Below are 12,039 nucleotides of genomic sequence, written 5' to 3'. Positions count from 1 at the left end.
TTGACTAGTGCTCTGCATACTTCATACTGATTAAAGTTCTTTTTATTTTAAGTTTATCCCAAAAGTTCTTAGATGTTGTAATTTATGAAAATGTCATTACCTTAAATTAACATTGCATTATAATAATCCAGTTTGTATGGAGTTTAGCTCATATCCATCACTTTTGCTGCTGTGTTGGTCTTCAAATTATTATTTTTTTTTTTTATTATTTTTTTTTTCTCTGCCTGTAGCAAACTGTTGTAACATGAACATTTTGCTCATTCTGTCTTAAATCTTGGTTTAGGTGAACTGGTGAGAGCTTGGGGTTTATTTTACTCTTCCTAATGAGTAAATGGTCTTCTTATGTTGTATCGCTTCAGAATTTGTCATAGAGGTATGCTCAGCTAAGTGAAGCTATTTGTCTTTGTGTCGTAGGGGTATGCTCAGCTAATGTCACAAATTTTTTATGTTTCTGTGGGGTGGTATCCATTATCACTTTGCAGTACAAAAACATAATACAATACTGAAAATGTATAAAACTTACTCTGAGACATTCAACTAATGACTGTTATACAGAACATCCAATAATATCCAGTAACATTAACAATGGCTTTAGACCAAATAGATCAACAACAGACTTGTTATTTACAGTGCGAACGATAATGGAAAAACATCTGGGAAGGAACAAGGAAATCATATTCGTATTTTTGGATTTGGGAAAAGCTTATGATACAGTTAAGAGAAAACATGTATGGGAATGCCTACTGAAAAGGAATGTACCAAAATCATTAATTAACAAGATAAAAACGTATCATGAGAGTAAAACCAGTGTAGAAGTGGGGTGTTGTGACTGATACATTTTATACATAAAAAGGTCTCAAGCAAGGAAGTGCACTGTCGCCATTATTGTTTATTATATTGATGAATGAAATCATAAAACGTGTAAAACAGAGTATCAGTAGTGATGAAGTGAATGCTTCGGTATTTGCAGATGATTGAAATAATAACATTAAGTTATTTATTAGACCACCTAATCAATACAAAATCGTCTTGGATGATTTACATAAATTTGTTAGCTAATAATGGGACATGTTTCGCCTTCCCTGAAGGCATCATCAGCCATAGTCTTAACCTTAAATTAAAAATAAGCGTCTAAATAACATGTAGTAATGAAATGAATTTTAAAAATCTTGAAGAGATTTGAAGTAAAATAAAGTTAAAAATAACAATGATGGTTTGAAAATACAATGTGATGAGATACAATAGTGGAAGTATTAACAAAATTAACATTAGAAGGCTGCTAAAATAAGTACAATGGATAAAACCACAGATTGTTACACAACAAGTAGTAAGATTGCATAAAAGTAAAGTTGATAGTTATGGCGGTTATAATTAGACGATGGCGAAAAATCTTATATAATCAAAGTAAAGAGGAGAGAATAAAAGTCAAAGTTAGTCGAGAGATCCAAAGTTCATCATGATCTTGAAGATAAAAGACGAAAGTCAGATGCATATGGTGAAGTTGTAGAACACGTTGAGGATATGAAGTTGGTGAATAGAAGTTGAAGAACAGTTTCAAATAGGATCCCTATGGACCATCTCAAAATTTGAAGTGATGTTCAAATGTTGTAAATTGTGAGTTTGTAGATATTCTAGTTGAAAAAGCATATAAAAGTGGAATCATTTGATGGTGACAAAGATAGCTTGTAATATTATGAGTTAGAAGAATTTGCAACCGTAGACTTCTTGCTTCTGAAAAACTTCAGTTATAACACACGTAGCAAGAAGTCTACGGTTGCAAATTCTTCTAACTCATAATATTACAAGCTATCTTTGTCACCATCAAATGATTCCACTTTTATATGCTTTTTCAACTAGAATATCTACAAACTCACAATTTACAACATTTGAACATCACTTCAAATTTTGAGATGGTCCATAGTGATCCTATTTGAAACTGTTCTTCAACTTCTATTCACCAACTTCATATCCTCAACGTGTTCTACAACTTCACCATATGCATCTGACTTTCGTCTTTTATCTTCAAGATCATGATGAACTTTGGATCTCTCGACTAACTTTGACTTTTATTCTCTCCTCTTTACTTTGATTATATAAGATTTTTCGCCATCGTCTAATTATAACCGCCATAACTATCAACTTTACTTTTATGCAATCTTACTACTTGTTGTGTAACAATCTGTGGTTTTATCCATTGTACTTATTTTAGCAGCCTTCTAATGTTAATTTTGTTAATACTTCCACTATTGTATCTCATCACATTGTATTTTCAAACCATCATTGTTATTTTTAACTTTATTTTACTTCAAATCTCTTCAAGATTTTTAAAATTCATTTCATTACTACATGTTATTTAGACGCTTATTTTTAATTTAAGGTTAAGACTATGGCTGATGATGCCTTCAGGGAAGGCGAAACATGTCCCATTATTAGCTAACAAATTTATGTAAATCATCCAAGACGATTTTGTATTGATTAGGTGGTCTAATAAATAACTTAATGTTATTATTTCAATCTAATATCATCAATACGGACCAAAAATGATATTTATTACATGTAATTTGCAGATGATGTGGTGATTTGGGGAAAGGGAGGAAGGGAAGTACAAAAGAGACTGGACATTTGGAATGAAAATCTGAAGGAGTTTGTAATGGTAATTAGTAAAAAGAACTGTAGTCATGCACTATGGAAAAGAGAAAAAGAGAATCCGAGTGAACATAGATGGAGAACTGTTAAGAGAATATAGAACATATCTGGGTAGCATTATTAATGGAAGTAATGAAATCAACCCTGAAATTAATAACAGACTAAGTAAAGGTACAACATTTTATCATCAACTCAAAGAGCTTTTATGGGATGACAAAGTACCCAAAAGAACAAAATTAACATAATATAAACAGTATTTGATACCGATTGTAACATACGGACTAGAAATGCTGGTAACTAATGTACCCGTAAAAAGTGTTCATATCTTTAAGGTGCTTGATATTAAATTAACGAGCATGAATTTTATCCTAGGGAGTGGCTTTATCATTGGAGTTGGTACAGAGAGGGGTATAGTTATCAATTTTAGAGATTCTTTTGATAGATTGAGTTTATTGATCATCAAAAGCAAGTTCATATCACCTTCGTACAGCAGCATGGAAGTGTCATGGCTGGTTGGTACCTCCGAGTCCTGGGCAGGGACCACACCTGCTCGGATGAGGAGTTCTGGAATGTCTCGAGGTTCTGGAATGTCTCGAAGATTTGCACACATTCCAGGGTTCGATTTAAGACGTAATTTACACTTGAGTTTTCTGCACGGCACTTCACACATTCATGGCACTGTCTGAACAGATATGACCTTTTAATTATGGTTACTGCACTCTAGGTATTAAATCAAAACGTTCTGGAATAATCACTCGAAGAATAAGATGATTTTGACTTTGTACAGGTAGAAATGCAAGTTCATAACACAAGCTTACTGTAAATTGGAATGTTCTAGAGGATTATAGTCACCACAGTTCTTAAGGGAGCTCATACACCGCGAGAGTCAGTTTGCGCATACAGATAAATATTGCATTATAGCTTCACTAATATGTAACATAGAATTACAAAAACTTGACATACTTATAGTAGACACATAGAGCTTCCATTTCATATATGAATGGAAACATTATAATAAGTATTACACGAGGTATTTAAAAAAAAACATATTCGTGACTTCTTTAACTTTATAAAGCACAAAAAACACGATTTAACAAAAAATACTGATCTGAATTGATTGATTCTTTTTTCCTGTAAAGAAGATGCTTAAATCTCAAGGATGAAGCACTATGAATGTTATAATGGAAATTGTTTTTAAAAAATTAAAAATTTAAACTGTCTCTCAAAAATTTAACAGTTTTTTTGTTTAATATTCCAAGTATATCTTAATTATTTTAAAGTATAACTTCATGAACGTGCTTCATCCTGTAGAGGTTGTTAACAGGGATATTGATGCTAAGTTTCATGCAGTTATTTCAAATAGTTCCGGAGATATTGTGTTTTTCCCTCCAAAGAAACAAACTTTCGGGAAAATAGCTTTGAAATTTCAACACTTCATATCGACTTAAACTGTGCTCAAAAAGCTCCTGGAGCGTATGTATCACCTTCCAACTCAATGTTTTTAGTGTGTTTTTCAAGTCTGAGTCTTCTCCGGGTTCTCCTTGCCACCTTGGATGCCTCTCCTCTGCATATTTCACTCGAAGAATATCTCGCTGATTCAGAACAGTTTCTGATATCTTCCCCGCAGTCACATCTAGTTTCTCTAACACTTTCAATTTTCTAGCATTGCCATCATTGAATGAATTCACAGTATCAAAAGCAGCAATGCTCACGATTATTCCTCCACTGTTTGTGCTTTTTTGGGCAAATTGACCACACTTTATTGTGGAAGGATTCGTTGGCATTTTGCATAGCAGTTTCTACCAACGTAATGTTGTTACGGCAGACTTTACAGCACAAATTCTCACTTATAAACAGTGTATAAACTAGGAAGATATGCAATCCTATAACCAACATTATGTAGATTATGCACAGTTTCTTCACATGTCGGTGTACTTCGTTCCGGGCTAACCTTCAAGTCAAGCTTCCTGGCAGATGCACTATTTTTAGAAGTTCCAGGTCTCTGAAGATCATTGGCTTCATTATCCCTGTTTGTAAGTTGATTTCCAAGGAAACGCCTCTTTTTGGACCTCGCTCACTACCTTTCTTTCCCATTGTTATTCCGAAATAATATGTAAACACTCACAAAGATAACACACCACAAAGCTGCTGCACACCACACAGAATACATAGAAACCGGAATACATATCAAAACAAAAGAAATTTGCACCTTCCTGTTCTCGGTTCCTTGACTACACCCAAAGTCTCTCGAACTACAGGCAACCATTTTTAGTCCACAATAAATCTGCAATCGGTCCGGTGATACGAAAACAGTAACCGAGAATTTATAAGAGGACACTGACAGTTGATGCCACTCCATTGACATGTGCATATGGTCTCACGTAATATGCTATATCTCTGCCAAAATGCCGAATTTAGCTATGAAACTTAACAGGCGTACCAGGAAAGGTGCGGTCTTTCATATAAATGCAAAAAAGGAAAAACGGAAATTTTGATATCTCGCGGTGTATGAGCCCCCCCCCCCCCTGCTGAACATTCATACTCTGAGCTACCTATATTAACTAATTTCTAATATGGCAGAATAGTGCGGTAGATTGCATAGTTTCTGAAGATTTAAAACACATTGGCAATGAACTGAATAAATAGCACTCGGAAACTGTCTTGTTCCGGCAATAGGCGAAGTGAATAGCCATTAAAGAAAATTATATTTGAAAGAAAAAGTCTGACTTCATAAATTATGGATTCACTCAAACTACTGGAAAGTTCTAGGCTGTTTGGGAACGCGACATGCGTATTCTGAATTGTCACAGTCTTTAATGAGGATAAGAATCAAAACACAAGTCCCAGTGCAGCACTTGGAAAGTATTGCATATTTCACAATTAAACGTAATGTTGAACGTCCCCTAAGTTTCACAGTCTTTACAAGACGTAAATTCAATGAGGCACTTGGGAAAACAAGTCATATCGTTCACCCGAAAGTTTATGTTGGTAGGGCACAAGTTCATCCTACACGCTCGGAAAATTTCAATGTTCCAGAAATTGATTCACAAAATACAAGTTCGAATAAGTTCGAATAAGTTCGAAACGTAAGTTCCATGTGGTACACAACACTCGTGAAAATTCAAAGTCCTTTCAATCGTCGTCGAATAACTAAGTCCCTATGTGGCACTTCAAAAAAATAACGAAGTTCCAGTGTGTAGAAATAACAAAGTTCCAATGTGTCAAAATATTAAAGTCCCAACACGACACTCGAAGAAAATAAAGTTCCGATGTCAATGTTCCAGTATGTCACCTTAAGGAAATAATAGTCTTACCGCGACACTTGGCGAAAATAACTAAGTTCCAATGAGGCGCTTCAGAAAAATAATGAAGTCCCTATATGGCACTTTAAGAAAATATTAAAGTCCAATCACGACACACGAAAATAACAAAGTTCCAATGTGTCAATATGACAAAGTTCCAACACTATGCTCGCAGAAAATAACAAAGTCCCAATCAGGCACTTCAAGAATATGATAAAGTCCCGACACAACACTTAGAGAAAATACCGAAGTTCCAATACTTGGATTTCGAAGACTGTCAACTAGAAGTTCGACACACACAATACTCCTCCTGTCACCCGTGTCACAGAGACGGCGGGGTGACAGATACTGAATTCGTAGGTCGGGTGGTCCTCCTTTTATACCCGTTCGCGTGGAAGTGTCTAGAACCCGGGTATTATCTACCCTTATAACTCCTATAATACTCGGTGGATTTTCTTGAAATCTTGACAGATTACGTCCATTGTAATGGTTTTTTAAGATGGCAGTGTCGAAATAGCGACAAAGTAGCGCAAAATGTACTTTTGAGGGTAAGCTGGAACATTACCATATATGGTCGCGTATAGCTGGCCTACGGCGGCCACGTCACTCGCTGGGTACGTCACTGCGTTCGGCGGGCTGCCTACCTTCCACCTCGCGCGAAGTTCAACAAACATACTTCGGACTTCTCTCGTGGCGGCGTTCCCGGTACACTAATAAGAGACAAGATAGTAAGATCCAAACAGTAGAAATGAAATTTTTAATAATATCGGTTAAAATGACAAGAAGAGATAGAATTCGAAATATTAAAATCAGAGAAGAGATAAATATAGACCTGTTAGTACAGAACAGACAGAAAGCAAGACTGAGATGGTTTGGATATGTAAAAAGAATGGGAAAGGAACAGGTAGCAAGAAGGGAATCGGAAAGAGAAGTTAAGGGAAAGAGACCAGTTGGAATACCGAGAAGAAGGTGGATGGATCAGATTTGGACATTAGGGAAGCTGGATCGGATGTGGCGGAAGTAATGGAGCAGGAAAAGTGGCAGGACAGAAAGGAATGGAGGAGGCTTGTTAACCACACCCGGGCGACTGGAGTGGGACATTGATGATGATGATGAACAATGACACCGCCATATACCTACAATGCAATTTACTTGAAAGAAAGAACAGTATTTAGCAGAAATGCGCAATTCTGCCAACATCACTCATAAATAAGATATTGAGATTAATTTGCACACTACTGTAATTGGCTTATCCAGTTGTCTACTCAACATATCTACCATCATGAATAGTTCATAAAGTTTTAAAATACTTATAGAGATCAAAGGAACCAATAACTTGCCCTTTTAATTACTAGTTTCCAATTTACTGTTTATTACCTGAGTGCTGAATTTTTTCATTGGCATGTAAACAAAATTTAGAAACAATAACTTTTACCAGACGTGCCAAGTCTCTCGATTTGAGCGGGAGACTCCTGATTTTCCATCGTTCCGATCTCCCAATTGCCGGGTCCGATCTCCCGATTTTCAGAGCAAAATCCGTAATTTTCGTATTATTTTAAACTCCCGCGGATTTCCTCGTTCTGTCGTTATATGACTGAGTATGGCTGGTCGATAGTAATTCTGATAAAGATACCAGATTGCAGTACGAGGCACGGTGGCCAGTCATGTGCTGCTCTTTGGTCTATAATACAGTCATTCTCTTTGCAAGCGAGTCAAGCGAGTAACATTCTCTTTGGAGTAACCTAACCTCAGAAGTAGCACACCATGCACACCATAGTCGTTCTACCTATAGAAGTGCTCGTGTTGTGCCTTAATATTGTTTTGGCCAAAATGTCAAAAAAGAAATATGATGCAATGTTTAAAAGTGCTTAGGGAAGAGTTTCCGTGTTGAGTGAATCCAGAAAGGGACCAACGTTCACATTCTGTACTATATGTAGGTGTGATTTTTCAGTTGCACATGGCGGGAAATGCGATATACTCAAGCATATGCAGACGAAAAAACATAAGGAGAGTGTCCAGTGTGTAGAAAGAAACCAGAAACTGAACTTTTCATGTAAAAACCAAGATGTAAATCCTGTGACGAATGCCGAGGCGTTATTTACTTCATTTATAGTAGAACATAACCTCCCTGTAAATTGTGCCGATCATGCAGGACCTTTGTTTCGCAAAATGTTTCCTGATTCGGAAATCGCTAAACGATATGGGTGTGCTAGAACGAAAACAGCGGCTATCATTACAGAAATGTGCATGGAAGAAAGGGCGAAAATTGTATTACATTTGCAGGTGAATGCATTTTCTGTTGCTACTGATGGTAGCAATAAAAGCGACTTCAAGATATATCCCATTGTTGTAACATTTTTTAGGCCTGAACTCAATGAAATTCTGAGTTGTCTACTCTCTGTGCCTAATTTAGAAGGGGATGCTACTGGAGCTAACATTGCCAATCTTTTGCTCTCAACTTTTCGGGAATTCTGCATTCCATTAAAAATCTGCCTAGCTCTTGGTGCTGATGATGCTCCAGCAATGGTAGGATTAAAGAATGGTGTGGCAGGATGTTTGAAGCGAGAAAATAGTAACATAATCATCGTAGCCTGCTCTTGTCGCCTAATTAATCTTGCTGCCGAGAAGGGTGCGGCGTGTTTGCCCGTAAATGTAGCTGAAAGTTTAATTGATATATTTTATTTTATCTGGAAAGGAGTGCAAAGAGGAAAGAAAAGTTCAGAGAATTTCAGACTTTACACAACACAGAGATCAGGAAAATTCTGAAGCATGTGCCTACTCGATGGTTATCACTAAGGAAGTGTTTAGATAGGATGTTGCTTCAGTGAGACCCTTTGGTTACATTATTCAGGAGCGAAATTGTGAGTAAGGGTTCTCAGATGGGAACTTTGAAGACTTACAAAATTCCTAAGCACAGTTTAAGTGCAGATGTGTCTTGTTTGTCTGAAAACATTAAGGATAGTCATAACATTTCACCTCACTCCTCAGTTAAAAGGAAAATCCAGTCATCAGTTTCACTAAAAAAAAATGAAACTAATTTTTATGCATTGTCACGTGAAGAACGACTTTTCATGTTCCTTTCATCAAATTTACATAAATCTTTTTGCCTTTTTCTCTCAAGTTTTATGGATATCTTTGAGAATCCAAACGTAGCTCTTTAGTCAAGTATGTCGCACATCCACTTAGGAATAACTGTTGAAGAATGTGATGGCGAGGTTTGTGAAACCAGACGTTATTAAAAGATCCTTCTCTCTCTCCTTGATGTAGAGTATCATACTCCAGCAAATCAAAAGGATGATTGTGATCTGATGATAGGGAACTCTGCGTTTGTTTTAGTGAACACCTTGAAGTCTGAGGAAAAGTGCATACTCTTTAAGTCTGTTAGAAAGTGTTTCTCTTCATCGTGTGACTACATGGTACACAAATTTCCATTCAAAGATGAAGTTTTAATTAATGCAGAAGTTGCAAATACTTCTGCTATAAGTAAGGCATCATTTTCTAGCCTTAGATTTTTCATTAACAAGTGTCCGAACATTTTGACTAGTGAAACGGAACATTTGGATAAAGAAACTGATATTCTGCACTCCCAGTTCTGTAACTTTCAGCTCGAAGAAACAGACCTGGCAAAAGGAAGAATTAATGTTCAATGGGCATTAGTAGGTCAGATGAAATCAGCTGATGGTGTACTTAAATATGACAGACTCTCTAAGGTGATGCTTGCTATTTTATCAATTCCACATAGCAATGCAGAATGTGAAAGAATTTTTGCAGAGTCACAAAGACAAAAACACAGTTCAGATCCTTGCTGTCTGAACAAACTTTGGAGAAACTTTTAACCTTGAAATCAGTTCATCCAGGCAAGTGCTTTGAGCAAAAATTTAGTTCCGAGTTTCTGAAGAGTGCTAAATCAGCTACTGGTGTGTTGAACAACAATTAGTCGTAATGTGATAACCATGTTGAAGGATCAGAAGTCGCATGTTCCTACAGTTCAGGTATGTCCGGTATTTAGTATTCACATGTAAATGATGAAAAATATATATATGGGCAAATAGAATTGTTAATGTAGTGAATTATAATGAATTTGTACATGTTCTGCTATCAGTGATGTGTCGTAATACGTCGCGATTCGCTGCAAAATTTCTCCTGATTTTTCACTTTTGAAAGTTGGCATGTCTGTTTTACTTATCACTGTGGCAATAGGCTTACAATTTCAAGAAATATTGGGTCTTAATCAGTCTAAATGCAAATGTCACTAGTATTAAGTTTATTTTTAGAAATATGAAAATTTAATTTGGTGTGACCTCACCTACAAGCCAACAGATCCAAAGTAAAATTATTTCCTTAATTCTGTATACTAATTCATGTTGTTCTTCCATTGCAAGAAGAAGGTTTAAAAGGATGTTTTTGATCAGAAATTACAACATGGTGTGAAGAACTTGAACGTTGCTCAGTCATATTTGTTTACATCACGGTGAACTCCTACTACAGATGACAGATGTCTACAAAAAGCTGTATTTACTGCCAGAAGCTGAAGAAGGCCAATCTCAAGTAGTGCAACATAATGCTCTAGATATAGCAGGATAATATAGAAATAGACCCTGCACTTAGAAGTAAATAGGAAAAGTGAAAAAAGTTCATGAACACCATTTTTAGATGGGCATAGCATTGATGGTCCAGCTGTGTTGGTCCATCTCAGTGAATTAATGAATTAATGAAGGGAAAATATATATGAATACTAATCTAATAAATTCATATAAAATATATTGACTGGTCGATTAGTTTAACTTCCTTGAACTGTTTTCCATTTCCTTGTGTTGAATTTCTGTTCTTTTCTTTTAAGTAAATCAGATTTCTTGCAATATTTTTCCTGCAATGACAGTCTTGATTAGAAGTTAAGTAGTGTGACAAGAAACTCAAAACAACCATATCTAGAAACTTTTTGTGTTCTTTGGCAGGTCAAAAAGAACGTATTGAAGAAGTTCTGCGGCAGCCTGGAGGACGCCTGCAGTTTACTCCTCGCTTGTATACTGCAGATACGTGGAGCACTCTACTAAGTGTTGAGAATTTCCCACAACTTCCTCCCTATCACACACGCACTCTTGTATTTTCTAGTCGCTCCTCACTAGCTGAACATGCTGGAGAGCACACTTGTGAGTGGATTGTAGATCTTTACCCTAAAGGTGTGTGGTTTAGGAAGTTTTATCTGATTGTATGGCAGGGCACTGTGGAAGTACCTGAGAGTGTACTACGAACTGTTCGTTTGTCAGTCATGTGCAAGGATCCGTCACCTGCACCTGATGCTCGTGTGAAGGTTGGAGTTCTTATACGGGGCATAAGAGATGGAGTAGAACATGTCATGAGAGTCATTGAGCGAAACCACCGATTCTGCCAAGATGACAAGGTACTTAACTTTGATGACCTGCTTTCATTTGACGAACTTAATAGCTCACCCGGGTCAGGCTCTAATGGATGCAGTCCTTATTTGGTTGGAATACAGCGAGATATTCTAAAAGTACATATTGTGATTGCTCCTCTGAGTGACCTATGTAGCACAACTTCACCACCTTTTTCAGCCAAGTAGTATTTATTGATTTATAGTGATGTTTTGCTTCAAGTACAAACAGGTTTAATTCCTGCTCTGAGAGTATATGTTTTATATTATGCTGTTATTTGGAGGGTACTGTGACAGCTTGCTCTAACAATAAGAACAAATAGGAATGAATTGCTCTTGTCAAAAGGTTATGAAAGGAATGCAAACATATGCATTCTATGGATGGTAAGATGCTGTATGATACATATTTTTATTATGTTCATGCAAGTTATATATATGTATGTTGAAAATAAAGAACTTGAAAAACAAATGGTTCTCTCTTACTTTTCTTCACCAGGTCAACACACCATTGTTAAATTTGGGAAATTTGTGGCACAGAGGCTTAAGTAATCAGTTGTGTTCATTTTACTTTTACTAATCATGTGTACTATTCCAACAATTTAATGTTGTGCAGGCCGTTCATTTTTCTGTATTGTGCAGGTTGCACGTTAGTGGTATGAGAACAGGAAGCTGTCACCATAGTACCAAATACAGTGCCGC

General features: G+C 36.4%; 1 protein-coding gene across 3 annotated transcripts in view; it reads left to right on the top strand.

The window, feature by feature from the left end:
* Positions 1–11,803, top strand: part of Tango10 (transport and golgi organization 10) — a 216,382-nt gene extending 204,579 nt beyond the window's left edge. For all 3 annotated transcript variants that reach the window (XM_067137913.2, XM_067137911.2, XM_067137912.2), the window contains one exon: positions 10,904–11,803. In XM_067137913.2, the coding sequence (XP_066994014.1) occupies positions 10,904–11,529 (626 nt within the window). In that variant the 3' untranslated portion in view covers positions 11,530–11,803. The remainder of the gene's footprint in view (positions 1–10,903) is intronic.
* Positions 11,804–12,039: the final 236 nt, after the last annotated feature.

The sequence above is a fragment of the Anabrus simplex genome, chromosome 1, assembly GCF_040414725.1.
Source record: "Anabrus simplex isolate iqAnaSimp1 chromosome 1, ASM4041472v1, whole genome shotgun sequence".
In the NCBI taxonomy this organism is placed as follows: Eukaryota; Metazoa; Arthropoda; class Insecta; order Orthoptera; family Tettigoniidae; genus Anabrus; species Anabrus simplex.
This window is presented reverse-complemented; position numbering and strand designations above follow the sequence as displayed.